Below are 15,554 nucleotides of genomic sequence, written 5' to 3' on the forward strand. Positions count from 1 at the left end.
AGTTAAGATGTGATTTTTAGGTCATTGCTTCTCTCCTGTCTCCTTGTAGGTGTGGCTGTGCTGGAAGGTCCTATGTATGCAGTAGGAGGGCATGATGGCTGGAGCTATCTGAACACAGTGGAAAGATGGGACCCTCAGGCTCGCCAGTGGAATTTTGTTGCCACTATGTCCACTCCCAGGAGCACAGTAGGTGTGGCAGTGCTCAGTGGAAAGTAAGGAAATATTTAAAGTTCCAGTTAAAACACAATAAAAATTTATCAAGCGATATTACTGTCCAACTTAAAGATATATAGAAATAAATCATGAGAGAAATACTTTCAGAGTGATGTAAACAAACTTTAAGATAGTCTCTTTTTATGCTAGTTCTAAATATAAATAGCTCAACATTAAGTTAGTCTTTCATTCTAATGTGTAGATATTATAAATTTCTAATTATCATTTTGAGTGGCGAAATTTTATAAAAATATTCAATGTAGTCAAAATCCAGTGGTTTATGTAGCTTTAAAAGTATATGGTCTTTTTTATTTTGTTTTTGAAAAGTAATTAAAATCTTTATTATAGTCTCTCTAAGATGCTTAGGAGTCATTACATGTATAATGTACAGCAGAACTTCAAATGATCCCTCACCCCATCTTTCTCTCAGTGTTTCATATGTCATGAAGAGCTCTCCTCTTCACCCCTACTCCCAAAATCCCCCAGATAGTTCCCCTCAAAACTAGTCTTTGTTGAATCTAAAAGTTTACGGTCTTTCAGAAGTTGTGTACTCTCTCTCAGTGTTTCCCTGAATAATTCCTTCCATCTCTTCTACTGATTTATTCTTGCTTTTACTTCCTTTTTATCTCAATAAACTGCTGAAAACTGGAATGGACTTAGAAAGAAGTGCTTTTTGCCTCTTGCCTGCTGTAAATAAACAGATTTGGGTAGAGCCACCACCAATAGTTCTTGGTAACTCAGAGGCTGACTACATGGTTTCTTTTGCAGGACTCTTCCGTAAAAATGAAGCCCTGCGTGGTTATTAAATAAAAGTTGTTTGTTGCATAGCTTTACTCACTTAAAATACTTTATCATCATTTCCAGAAAGAGGAAAGAATCAAGGTTAAAATACAGGTTTAAAATTATTTGTAAGATTGTTATTGATTATTAAAAGAAAAATGAGAAAATATTGGTGATATTTTTATATTTTATGACCTAAGATCTTGTTTCCTCAGGGCCTAATATTTTTGTTATTTTTTAGCACTCTTACAAGTGATGATAGAGAAATAGAAACCCATTTTTTAAATGCATCTGATCTCAGTACCCCTCCTCTCATTTGTTTTAGCTAAAGAAATAACTTCAAAATCCATCACTACATCTCTTTCCTAATTCCTGGTAGAAGAGTCAGCCACCAAAGAATATAGATATTGAAAAAAATGACTGTATCTGGCTAGAAATATTTATTTCTAATAGAGGATAAAAGAGTAAGTGCATTCTCTAAAACCTGACTTCCAGACCTACAGTACCCTGGACTTCTGGGCATAGAAGTATCTTACTTTCTTACCTTTTCTTGCACTCTAATGAGAATTCAATATTTCAGTCTTTAACCTACCTGAAGCACAATGTATTGAGTATAATTCTGAGACAACCTAATAATCGTATCAGAAGCTAAGGATACTTATCTACTAAACAGTAAGTTGATTTTGAGAGTACAGTCTGTCCTACATTGTGATTGTAACTGGTCTATTGGGATATCTCTCAAACTGGTCACTTTGCCCCTAACCTGAACTCTCTCCCTTTCATTCTTCATTTTAGAGACTCACCTAGTGTTCTACCTAAAACACAAAGAGGACCATGTCACTTCCCTGCTTAAAAGCTTTCAGTAGCTTATCTGATGAAGCCTCCTTTACAATCTTGCCTCTGTCTCCCTCTCTAGCCTCTGCTCTCTCCTCTTCCCATGCCTAATACACCTCAGGAGAACTAATCTATTTGTGAAAAATACATTGTTTCACACTCCTGTTGTCTTTTAACCCATACCATCTGTCTTAGAATGTTGTTCCCCCACTTTCCTACCTGGCAAACTCAGCATCCTTGAAACTTGCTCAAAAATCACCTCCAGAAGACCTTCTCCAATCCCCACTTTTGTCTTTTCATTCCTGCTACACTCATTGTCCATTCCATCCTCATCAATTTTACTGTAGATAATTTGTGTATAATTGTACTGCAACATGTACCACTCCATTATTGTAGTCTTTGACTAGTCCATCTCCTATAGCAGATCATGGTCCTGCATGACCTGGTCTGACTTTTTATTCCTGATACCTAGCACACTACCCAGCACATAAGTCTGAAGTGTGCAACCTTGCTGAAGAATATCCTGGTGCCAGTCAGATGCAGTGGTGCTTTAATCACTCCAAGGAGAGGATATGTTAATCCATCAACCAGCGTTTTCCTAAGCTTGCTCTAAAATAAAGTAACAATATTTTAAAATATTTTGTTAGTTTCCATTTTGGGGTACATATCCAGAATCTGGAAAAAATAGAAGTTGTTAATTTTTTAAAAAATAGGCCATTGATTGAAAAAATTAATTTTGTATCTTCTCTCTACCAGTCCTTTGTGATTTAGAATAAATCATTTCACTGTGCCTCATTTTTTTTAATCTGTAAAATGAAAAGCCTGGATTAACTGCTGTTTTTGTTATTTTAAATTACTTTACAGTGCTTCCTGATGAAAAACATAGTAGTTTTTTTAGGGAAGAACTGTTTTGATGTTTTATAAGTTTTATCTTAAAAATTTCAAAGTGTTAAGTTGCATTCCTACCATGTTTGACAGAAAGATGCTTTACTTAGATTTCCAACTGCTCAGGCTTCTTTAAGCCACTGGCTTGCAAGTACTTTGGCAACAGAATCTCTCTTTCAAGTGAAATCTTGTAAAAACCTCAATACTTGAGGCAAATGGAAGTTCAAGTTTATTAAAAGCTTATTTTAAATTTATCACATGTTTGAGTTATAATGTTTACTTATAAAAATCAGTGTAGAAGAATAATCTGTTTTAAAAAACAAAGATTATTTCTATATCTTGTTTTGGTTTTGTTGTCTAGTATGAAGAAAATTCTGATTGACAGTTCTAAGAAGCTAAAAATGGAAATAGTTATTTTAACTACTAGAGCGATTTAATTGGAATCTCAGGAAATTCTTCAGTTAAATTGCTCAAGTGGTTTGTAGGTTTGTAGAAATTTTTTTTTCTAAGCTGAATATCTACCAACCACTTCTATTCTTGATCATAATTTTTGAAGTCAGGCAAGACCTAAATCTTATTTTAAGATATATAGTATGATACTATCTCAATTTGACAAAATCTCTCTCTTTTTATTGTAGTAGTTACAGTCTTGGGGAAGAAAGTTGAGTTCTGAATCTTGCATGGCATTTAATTGAGCCAGGTGATATTTTTGAAAATGAAAACTACTTTTTAAACTTCAATTTCAAATGAACCATTTTGGGGACTTTCTCAAGTTCTCCACAGAGTCCTAGTCTTCGAATACAGTTTGAGAACCATTGCATGAGATAATGATTCATCAGGAAGTGTTACCAATAATACATTTTAGCCCTTAACATTAGCTCAGTATGAACACTGTACATTTAGCATCTCCTAAAATGCCATTTTCTAAAAGAGGGCCAGTGGAGACAGATTTTTTTTTCCCCTTAAACACTTATACCATGTTTACCATGCGTCAGGCAATGTTCAAAATACTTTAAATTTGATCATCAATAATCGTGTGAGGCAGGGCTTATAGATTTTATGGATGATGTAATTCAGGCAGATGGAGATTAAATAAATTTTCCACAGTCACGGCTAGTAAGTGATAAGCAGTAGAACCAGGATTCAAACCCAGAGAGTTGGGCTCTGAGTTCGTGCTCTTAATCACTGTACTACACCACTTTTCACAAGGAAGAATTCGCTATCAAGAAGGTAGGATGCCTTGAAGCCTATTATAGTATGTGTGTGTGTGTACATGTATTTTTAGTTATTGACATCTTCTGGTTATTGATACCTTCTAATATTCTGTGATACATATTTAAATAATTATTTTGCTAAGTATTAAAGATGAGGACAGTTTAATGTTAAGAACAGTAGCACAAAAAGTACTTTTAACAAATAAAATTTTTAACAGATTAAAGTTTCAAATAAATTTCAAATTGCATACTGTTGATACAGTATAAATTTAGAACAAAATACTGCTACAACCATATTTTGCTGTTTAAGATATGGTCATCTTAAGAACCAGTTGAGGGGCATAGGTACTTCATGAATTAAAATTATGAAATCTGTCTTTTAAATAATGTATATTTAATCATAAATAGAGTTTTAATGGGCAGAAATTTGACATAGTTGAAGTATTATTTCTTGAGAATAAAAAATAACTAAACATTAACAAAGGCATCCATAAATTCAAAATGTATGTGTTTTTGTACAAATAGTGAACTGAATTTGTTATTCTTTCTTAAAAACTGATAGAAAAAATATCTACAAAGAGCTTCCCAAGTAAGCAGCAAATATAAGATTTTTATGCTTAATAAAAAATATTCAGATGTTCAAATATTTTAAATATTTTATGTATATTTTAAGCTCAGAATAAAAAGACTTTTAAATTAGTGCAGTATATTGATTGAGAATGAATTAAAATTGATTTACAAAAATTGACTTACATATTTATTTTAGATAATATAGTGTGTTAATGTCCTAAACATTGCCTAGGAGATCAATACATTTCAGTCTATAGTTTTATTCTCATATTTTACTGTTACAAGTATATCCCAGAGGACAGTTGACTGTACAACTGTACATTAATATAACTCTTATCCTTCTTCTGCTTCTTACTGTGTGACCATGTGCAAGCCTCTTAATCTCCACGAGCCCCGGTTTCTTCACCTGTGAAACAGGGATATAAATGGTTTGTCATAGCGTCATTGTAATGATTAAATTAATGCATGTAAAGTGCCTCGCCTGTGGTAAGTGCTCAAAGAAGGTTAGTTTCTTTCCTTTATCGCCAAGTCCTATCTTAGCTATTTAAGAAACGCCATGGTATATTTATACACCATATTTTATCTATTCTAAGACTCATTTTAACATCTCTAAAATTGCGATGCATTTTACAGTCAATGGTAGCATGTGAAACAGATGGCAGCTGTGAAAAAGTTGTCATTGCTTTCATGTGAGTTTGTTATCTTTTTTATGTCTTTACAGAATAATATATGATATATACATGTGCTGCTTAATTGGTGACACACCTTCTTTCTTAATGTCACATAAATTGACAGTGTATCTTCTAACTGACGTCATCTTAAATCCAGTTAAATACCATAATAACCTCTGTCTTAAGCATAACAAAAGCACTGTCTCTTAGTTATCATTCTGTTTGTTCTTTTTTACAGACTTTATGCAGTTGGTGGTCGTGATGGAAGTTCTTGTCTCAAGTCAGTAGAATGTTTTGATCCTCATACTAATAAGTGGACACTCTGTGCACAAATGTCAAAAAGGCGAGGGGGAGTAGGTGTCACGACCTGGAATGGACTGCTGTATGCTATCGGAGGCCATGATGCTCCCACGTCCAACTTGACTTCCAGACTCTCAGACTGCGTGGAGAGGTAAATTCCTGTGAAGGAAAACTAGGAATAAAAAGACAAATATAAGCCTCTGCCACTTCCACACAAACTGGTATTCTTTGTTGAGCAGCCACCATGGGCAAGGTGGTTCCTGAGGAGCTTTGTAAACATCGTGCTTTCTGTCTGCTCAGGCCGCCTCTCGGTCTGTCTCCAGCAGCCTGTTCAGAGTCTTCTCTCAAACTTTAGAATTGCTTATAGAATTTATTAATCGAATCATATGACAAACACTTATTGTGTACCTATTTTGTACTGGACATTGTACCTAATAAGGAAAGGAGTTTGATGAATTTCACAGCAAATGAATTAGGAGCTAGAGGCCAAATAAAAAGTGAAAAGGAGAGGGACACTTCTGACATATTTTTATATAAAGTGAGGTAACATGAAATAACAAAATGAAGGGCTAATAAGGCTTAAAAACTTGAACAAGTCATCCTTGTTCAAAACTCAAATATAGGGCCAGGTAAAGAGCCTGATGTCACTGGAAGCTCTGGACAGCGGTTCAGGCTCCCATCTGCTGTGTTTAATGGAATGGAGAGAGCTGAAGGGATTTAAGAGGTAGAGTCAATAAGAGCATGTGTGAACACTCCAGAGGAAAAGGAATGCTTCATTCAGTCAAGTGGATGGCGGCCACTGTCACTAGAGAACAGAGTGATGGAGAGAGTGGCAGGAAAGGAGTGAGAGGAGGTAGGGGCAGACCATGTAGAGTCTTTCAGCCTTACTAAGGATTTTGGACTCTAAAGAGCAGTGGGAAGTTAATGAATGTGTGTGTTGTATTATTTAATAAATTATAAATGACCAGAGGAAGAACAAGAAGTGAAATGAAGGTTTGTTGATGACAACAGGTACTTTCTATGAAATGATAAGTAGAGTTGGTTGGTGGTTTTTGAAAAAGTGGTGAAGTTACACATGCATTTCACCTGTGTTCAGGAGAAAATAATTCAGACTATGCTTGTTACCTGTTATAATCCAGGAAAAAAATATGGAAGTCTTTAAATACCTTGTGCCATAAAATGCAGGCTGCACCCAGTGAAAAGTTGTTCACTGATACAAGAAGTATTGGAAGCAATATAGATCATCTTAGCATGATGTTTCTGCTCTTAGACAGACAATTCTGGGCAGTTCTACTTAACATACTTCATGAAATGAATAGGAAACTCCAAAAATGGAGAGTTACAATGTTTGAGACTGTAAGTCATCTTAGCTGGAGCTTCATATAATGGTTTCCTCAAATTTTTGGTAGGCAACCTAAAACCTTAAAGCAGTTGTAAACATTTACATTAGCTCTTTTGACTAGTTTAAGTGTTATGCATATGCAAAATTATAAGTTAAAGTTTTCAGGAGAATATTGATATTTTTCTCTAAAACTATGTTCAAATGTACTTTATATAGCAGATAGTAAGACATAAGATAGGATTAAAGGACAAAACTATTTTTATGTCAAACATTGTGGGAACAATGTCAGTTCCAGTTCTAAAATTTTCTTTCAGATATGATCCCAAAACAGATATGTGGACTGCAGTGGCATCTATGAGCATCAGCAGAGATGCTGTGGGGGTGTGTTTACTTGGTGATAAGTTATATGCTGTCGGAGGGTATGATGGACAGACTTACCTTAATACAGTGGAAGCTTATGATCCCCAGACAAATGAGTGGACCCAGGTATGGCCTTTCATTTTTCCATCATGACACTTACTCTGTTTTTGTTAAAACAATTCTATTGGTAAAACAGATCTCTCAATTATGTCCAATATCAAAATATATAGCAGAAATATAGTAAAATCATCTCTTAATTAAATATAAGAAAACAGAGGGAATGTTTAATTTTATAGTATAGTTAAAATCCAGAACAGAGGTAGTTCTAAAGTCTAAGTTAATACTCAGAGAAATTACTTGTTTGTTTTTCTTTTTTTTTTTTTTTTTCTTTTTATTGAGGTATAGTCAGTTACAGTGTGTCAGTTTCTGGTGTGCAGCATCATGCCCCAGTCATGCATACACACACACACACACACACACACACACAACACATATTCACTTTCATATTCTTTTTCATTAAAGGTTATTAAAAGATATTGAATGTATTCCCTGTGCTATACAGAAGAAATGTGGTTTTTATCTATTTTAATATATAGTGGTTAACTTTTGCAAATCTTAATCTCCCAAATTTGTCCCTTCTCACCCTCTTTTCCCCAGTAACCATAAAATTGTTTACTATGTCTGCGAATCTGTTTCTGCTTTGTAAATGAGTTCATTACTGTCCTCTTTTTTCTTTTTTTTTTTTAAGATTCCACATATGAGTGATATATGGTATTTTTCTTTCTTTCTGGCTTACTTCATTTAGAATGATGATTATTATCATTATTATTATTAGCTGCCACCGTTTGCTTGCTGAGAATTGATGAGATGTTCTAGCACTGATAGAGCTGATAGGACCACAGGAAGGCTGTATAACTAAGGGAGGGGAGATTGTGGAAAATAAGAAACAAAGATGGTAGTCACAAAAAAATGAACAATGATTTTTACATACTCATACCACTGATATATGGGAGCAGATCAAATGTCTGGTCATAACCTAATTAAAGATGGGAATCCTAAATTACATTAACAGGTGAGAAACTTGATCAGCAAGCTTATTAACAGGAAGAATTCTGTCTATGTCTGGGCAATGCCTAGCACTTCTAAGAAAGATCTTTTGAGATCTTTGTTTCCATCATCATCAAGAACAGAACCATGAATCTTGTACCTCTGGCACCCAGTTTAGTATCTAGTATACAGAAGACACTGAAATGTTTAATTGAGCCAAGGTTTTCCTATATACAAGGAGCAACAGTAACTGCTGTCAAGAAAACAAAACTTAGGAGAATTCCTGCTGTCATAGAACTTAACTGCTTAGGTGAGAGCTGCACGTTTAAGGGGAGGATCCACCCTGTGCAGCAGCTGGTATGAAGTGCCCCGTGGTACAGGCAGTGAGCGCATAGGAAATCAAAGAGAAGAAAGAAAACGGGTGTTGAGAAGGTTTCATTGAGAAGAAGTGGGATTTAATTTAAGCCTTAATGAGTCAATCCAATTCAAAAAAGTAAAAGGAAAGGGGAAGTTTGTATGAGAAAACATGAAAAAAATGTGACTAAAGCAGAAATACGCAGGCTATATTAAGGAAGTATGGCTGGTTATAAGGCTCCATGCTTGAGAAGAGTTGGAGTTCTTATGGAGAGGAAGGCTGGATTCAGGATGGAGGTCTGTGATGGTCAACCTTAAGAGGTTGGTAATAAGAAACCAGTGGAGACTTTTAACCAAGAGAGAGATGCAGTAATAGAAAGTCCATGTGTCAGCAGCTGGGGACAGAGTAAGTTGGATTAGGAGCAAGGGAAATGAAGGTTGGGTGAAAGGAAAACATTTAGAAGGTTGCTTCTGTTGTAAGGCTTGAGGTGTTAAATATATAGATGGATTCAAGAGATGGTACCAAGTCCTGTCTGTTTTTTCTTTATATGCTTTCTGGCTTGTATAGAGATGCAGCTTCTGATGAAAACAGCAAAGGAAAGATCAGATAGCATCTTATTAGATAATGAAATAGAGCATTTAAAGAGAGGAGAGAGGGTTTCAACAGTGCAAGAAAGAATGAAGAAAATTTGTCATTCATGAAGTTGTCAGGACCTTTGAGAATATGATAGTAGCAGAAGCCACCACCCAGTGTAAAAAGTAAAGAGAAGAATAAAAGTAAATGTGGGAGCTAGAGGGGTGTACAATTTTTAAATGATGATAGAAAGTTAACACTTACTGAGTGCATTTTATGTACCCAGCTCTATTCCAAGCACTTGTCATTAAAGAACTTATTAAATCTTCTCAACAACCCTGTGAGGTAAATACTGTTACTTTCCCATGATATTGCATGAGGGGTCTGAGACAGAGAGATTAAATAGCTGACCCAATATTGCACAGTAGATAAATGGGAGAGTTAGATTTGAGCCTAGGGTCTTTTTCACAATAGAGATGAGGACAAGAGAGTTGAAAGAAATTCAAGACCAGAAGGAGAAAGCAAAATTGAAGGGCACTTTCCTGAATGTAGGACAGGAAACAGAATTGAGGGCAAAGGCTGGTACTCCTCAGACTGGAGGAAACGATCTTACCTTCTAAGACCGGAGAGAAAGATGAGAATATGAGTATAAAGGATATAAAGTGTTTTAAAATGAAGAGAAGGATAGAAAAAGAGACTTAGATTGTATGACTGTGATCTTGTTTCTTTCTTAAGTGAGCTCACTCAGTGAAGGGTTGAGAAAGCATAATTTGAGGGCTTCAACTATGGAATTTCATTAGAAACCATGTGGCCACCTACCGTCAGTCTCCCACCATGGCGGAAGTAGTTGTGAATGACAGCAAAGGAACCCCAAAAGAGACAGAGGAATCTTTTTCTGAGATGTATTTGATTTAAGCCACAAGGAAGTCGATTGGCCAGTATTTCAGATTTGGTATTACAGATAATTAATACTTTATGCTGAGTCACTCTGTATCAGAATTAATAATATGTGACCACATAGCTCTTTGGTCTGCAAGCCATCTCTATTACTATTTTAAAGCACCTAAATGTGAACTTATAACCATAGTATCTGAAGAATAAATGTTTTCCATTTAATGTTCCAACAAATGGACAAGAGGACATTTGTACAGGGAATGAAATGAGATGACCAAGTCTTAAGCCACCACCCACTCCACTACCAGCCTTGACCCACATCAGGAAGTGACTGCATTGTATTTAATGAATTCTCCAAACTATACTTTCTAGCTGGTTTTCATAACAACAGCAACTATTCACAATATAGAGATTTTAGTGTCTTGGGTGTTTTGAGGAAAGCTGTTAATTTCAAGCAGACATTTTGATTTAATTGACATAGAGATTACTTCTAGAATACTGTAAGTATATATGGTTTTAAAATAGGTTATTAGTTCAAGGAGATATAACAGTGATCAAAACCAAAACAACTGATTCAGATGAAGAACAACTAAGAATTCTCTTACAATTGAAGTTGGATGTGTTCTTAAAATCTACTCATTGGTGCAGGGTGCAGGTGTCAAAATGATTAAGAAATCTTTTTTTTTAATAACATCTTTTTAAGCACTATTCTCATGTATTTTTATCTTATTTTATTGAGAGGGAGGTAATTAGGTTTATTTAATTACTTTTTTAGTGTAGGTACTGGGGATTGAAGGATTGAACCCAGGACCTGGTGCATGCTAAGCACACACTCTACCACTTGAGCTGTACCCTCCCCCAAGAAATCATTTTAATATCACATATTTGACAAAAACACTTTATGACATACCTCCATATACATAAGTACAAAACAAACTTTCTTAATACATTATATTAGTCATCTGTTCTCAAATGCCAATTTGGTGGGGGTGATTAGGTTTATTTTCATTTATTTATTTGTTTATTTTTTAATGGAGGTACTGGGGATTGAACCCAAGATCTTGAGCATGCTAAGCATATGCTTTACCACTGAGCTATACCCTCCCCCCAACAAATGCTAATGTTTTAATTCTCTTAGGTCAGATACATAGTTTGCTGTGCATTCTTACTGTGTTCAAAGTAGCCCTTTAAAAACTATCCTTGCCCACACTTAGTTTCACTGTGAATTTCCCAGTGTCTAGAGTACTCAAAAGACAAAGATTTAAGAATTGTTCCTTATCCATAAGTGACGATTATGTTTTGTCCCCTTTCACTTGCACTTCTCACTGTCATAGAGTTTAGTCACTAGGTTTGTTTCCACTCCTAGGGAGTTGGATGGGTGGTATTTATTATTCATTCCCTCCACTAAAAAGGAGTAGAGTGGGTTTACACTTTCCAGCCATGTGGAGAAGGTCAGCAATAAATATGAACTTAGCGGTTCCTCCAGAGGAAGCAGATCGTGGGCATACGGTGTATTTGTGTGCTCTCTCTGCAACAGCATTTCTGTTACCCGGCCTCTCTGGGTAGTACCTGGTATTTTCTCCATGGTAATCACAAAGTTACTTTAGGTATTTAGCATTCCCTCACATCCATATTGTGCATCATTTTGGCCAAAATAGGGTTTCACGTAGAACAATTCGAGAGCTATTAAGAAAAAAGATCACCCTTAAAGAGAAGTGAATACTAGATAATTATGTCCTATACCCAAACCAGTTTAGTTGGTGAAGCTTTGGCATCAGGAGGGAGGTCCTGTTCAGATGGAACAGGGCCAGCAGTGGGGATAGAGCAGCAGGGTGGGGGCAGCAGCTCTTTTGCCTATAAGTACAGACCGTTTCAGTGTTGCACCGACTAGTGTGGTATTATCAGCGTTTTTACCTACAAACCCAACACCTATGTTTTTTTTGTTTGTTTTTTTTAGGTTGCTCCACTGTGCCTAGGAAGAGCTGGGGCTTGCGTTGTGACTGTAAAATTATAACTTAGTGCTTTGTTTTCTAAATGAAGATATCATCTTCCTTTATGAATTTAGTATAATTATTCTACTATCAATGGGTATGTTTTTAGTAAATTAGCAAGGCCGCATTCCTGGGCACAAAGTGCCTGATCTCTAAGTGAAGATGTTAAAACAAAGGAGGAAAGAGTGGACAAACCAGGATTAAATATTTTCATTTCTTAGTAAATCAAAACTGCAGCTGGTGGCTTGTGAACATATGTTCCTGATACAAAATATGAGGACAAATGCACTGCTTCTGAACACAACCCAGTGCTAACTGGGAGTTTCGTTTCTTAATAATCAAGCACATTTCACTCACATTATCTAGGCTGCTTTTATTACAGTGCTAATACAGCGAATTAAAACTTGTAACGTTTTACTTCGTAACTTTATCATACATGAGTTACAGTAATTTTTATTTGTTTGTTTAACCACAACCACTGTTTTAATGACATACTGAAGACTATGCATTTAATTTTTCTCAGAAATAGCTGCCATATATGTGCTTTGGTTGAGGATTGTATTTCTAGAATTGGCTTAGTCCAATGAATAAAGAAAAACGTTAAAGAATTAAAACAACAATGACCAAATAAAAACTGGATAGGATCTTTGGGATCTATTTAAACATTCATTCCATCTAGATTCAACAAGAACTCCATGTTATGATATTCTTAAATTGGAATTGAAACATGGTGTTTTGCATTAAATTTAAGATATGCAGTTTTATGTGGAGAAAATACATGTTCTATGCCCTCTAATGTTCTTTCACCTAATTAGTATTTAATTATGTGGATTTGCTTTCTTTTGTATTATTAAAAATGTTCTGATTTTGTCTTTTGATATTGACAGAATTGTATGGCTGTTCCTCTTTTCTCAAGTCTGTGTTTGCGCCCCTGCCTTGTTTCTTACCTTTTGCCACAGTTAGTAATCCTTTGTGCTTCTTTGTAATCAAACAGTTTGGGGGGAATGGGTTTACTGAATGTTTGAAAAATAAGTTTAAAGTTTATTACCCAAAGTTTTGTACATTTGTAAGCTCTTAATTACACATGTGAATGTTAATATTCTCAGTGAATTATTTATTGTTTGCAAAAAATGCACTGGGCAGTAACATTTTACGATAAATCTTTTAAGGTATAAGTCATTAACTTACATCTTAATATAAAGTGAGTACAAACTAAATTCCCATCTTTTAAAATACTATATTGTGGTTAATGTGTTTTTTATTTTGTATCAAGGTAACCTTTCTTTTAGTTGCTTCTTTTAAGAATTAAAACAAACGTTTTTTTAGCTGATTTTGAATGCTCATAAAATATTTCTACCTTTGAAACCAAGAAATTTAGTACTTCTAGTCCCAAAACAAATTCCATGGGCATTTTACTGATGTGGCCACTAAGAAAATAATAGTGATAGTGACAAATATGTTAATATTTCATATATTCATTATACTGTGGATATAAAGTCAGTTATTTTCCTGATAAAGAGGGATCAGCTGTAGAATATATTTACAAATTTAGGGTAAGGGAGAGAAGAGGAAAAGGTGTAAGAAACAAACAAGAATTCCCAAAGCAGAAACATACCAGTACATCCCTTCTTGACTTAGAGACTTAGACCTGTGACTTGAAAAGAAAATGCTTCTACTTGTGATCATTTCTCATCTCCACTCGCTTGTTCCCTGCACCCTCAGTGGAGCCAGACTCACCTCAGCGTAAAGGAACTGATTCTCTTCTCTGAGGATCTTCCTTTCCTTTACAGGATTCATTAGAACAGTCCCTTTGATTTTCTACCCCATTTGAGGGCCCCTCTAATGCAGTTTTGTAGTCAGTAGGATGTGCTCTCCTGGATACTAGTGAAGACAGCACTTCTTCTCTAGTGACAGAGCATTTGCCAAAACATTTATTCCACTCCTAGTCTGGGATCTTATAAATCTAGAGGAAAATACTGCTCTTTCTTGTATGCATCATCCAGCATTGCTGCCTTGACTTTTGCTGTTAACTTCTCCATTGACATGTCTGGCTGCTCTTTATTTTAACCCCAGTTAATGACCACCACATGAAAAATAATACTTGCTAGTAATTATTGAATGATTATTATGAACTAGCAACCAAGGTTTTTGCATGCATTAATGCACTTAAACTTCATAACAACTTTATGAGGTAAGTTCTATTATTATTCCCCCTTTATACAGATAAGGAAACTGGGGCAAAGAGAATTAACACCCAGATTTATATATAAGAAGATTTATATATTTATATAAGATTTATATATAAGAACTAAGTGGCAGAGCAGGGATTTGAATGCAGACAGTCTGGCTCGGGAGTCCTTTATCACTCCTGCTTCTAGGTAGAAAAGAAGTTTTATTTTATGTGAGAAATTATTTGTTTTAATAAAAAGAAAAGTAAAGGAGGTTTATGCCTTTTAGAAGTAAAATTTATCAGTCACACTCTTATCAGAAATTTTTGGTTCCTTAGTATCAGGGGGAATTTTGTCTAAATCTCTTATAGAATTTTATATACATTTTGCTTTAGAGAAGTAAATGCAAGAAAACATATTTAAAGTTTTATATGAAATATTAGATAAATTGCATGGTGTTTTGGATGAATGAACCATAAACAAATTCATTCATCAAAAATACACTTTGCTGCCACAAAGCAGATAACCTAGATGAAATGGACAGATTTCTAGAAACACAAAATTACCAAGAAGAAAAAAATCTAAACAGACCTATAGTAAGGAAGAGATCGAATCAATAATCCAAAAACCTCTCAACAAACTACAGAACCAGAATTTGGGTTGACAAATACAGACTGTATACTATGACAGACTAAGATTCGCTGCAGGAATACAGGGATAGTTCAACATACAAAAATCAATCAATGTGATATACCATGTAGTAGAATGTGGGGAGCTCAGCCTGAAGAAACCAGAACAGTGCCATGAAAATAAAGCTCTTTGTTATTTAAAAAAAAAAAAAAAAAAACAGAATGAAGGGGAAAAGAAACAGAATGATCATCTCAACTGATAAGAAAAAGCATGTGACAAAAATCAACACCTTTTCATGGTAAAAGCAAACTAGAAGGAGAATGGAATGTCCTCATCCTGTTAAAAGGTGTTCATGAAAAACCCACAGGTAACAACATACTAAATGGTGAAAGATTGAAAGGTTTCTCTGAAAGTTCAGGAAAATGCCCACTCTGCTAGTCAACATTATACCAGAAGTTATAGGCAGAGCAATTAGGCAAGAAAAAATAAAATAACAGGAATCTCAATTAGAAAAGGAGAAGTAAGATTCTCTCCATTAGCAGCTGACATGATCTGACATATTAAAAATCCTAATGTTTTCAAGGTTCATCCATGTTGCAGCAGGTATCAGTACTTCATTTATTTTTATGGCTGAAAAATGTTCCGCTATATGTATGTACATCACAATTTGTTTATCCATTTGTCAACTCATGGATATTTGGGTTATTTCCACTTTTGACTACTGCGA

The 15,554-nt window shown here is 35.0% G+C and overlaps 1 protein-coding gene across 3 annotated transcripts in view; it reads left to right on the plus strand.

Annotated features, from left to right (window-relative positions):
- Nucleotides 1-15,131, plus strand: part of KLHL5 (kelch like family member 5) — a 73,145-nt gene extending 58,014 nt beyond the window's left edge. For all 3 annotated transcript variants that reach the window (XM_032496006.1, XM_014562843.2, XM_006188983.3), the window contains 4 exons: nt 50-212; nt 5,406-5,618; nt 7,124-7,295; nt 11,996-15,131. In XM_032496006.1, the coding sequence (XP_032351897.1) occupies nt 50-212; nt 5,406-5,618; nt 7,124-7,295; nt 11,996-12,052 (605 nt within the window). In that variant the 3' untranslated portion in view covers nt 12,053-15,131. The remainder of the gene's footprint in view (nt 1-49; nt 213-5,405; nt 5,619-7,123; nt 7,296-11,995) is intronic.
- Nucleotides 15,132-15,554: the final 423 nt, after the last annotated feature.

Source organism: Camelus ferus, chromosome 2, assembly GCF_009834535.1.
Source record: "Camelus ferus isolate YT-003-E chromosome 2, BCGSAC_Cfer_1.0, whole genome shotgun sequence".
Taxonomy (NCBI): domain Eukaryota; kingdom Metazoa; phylum Chordata; class Mammalia; order Artiodactyla; family Camelidae; genus Camelus; species Camelus ferus.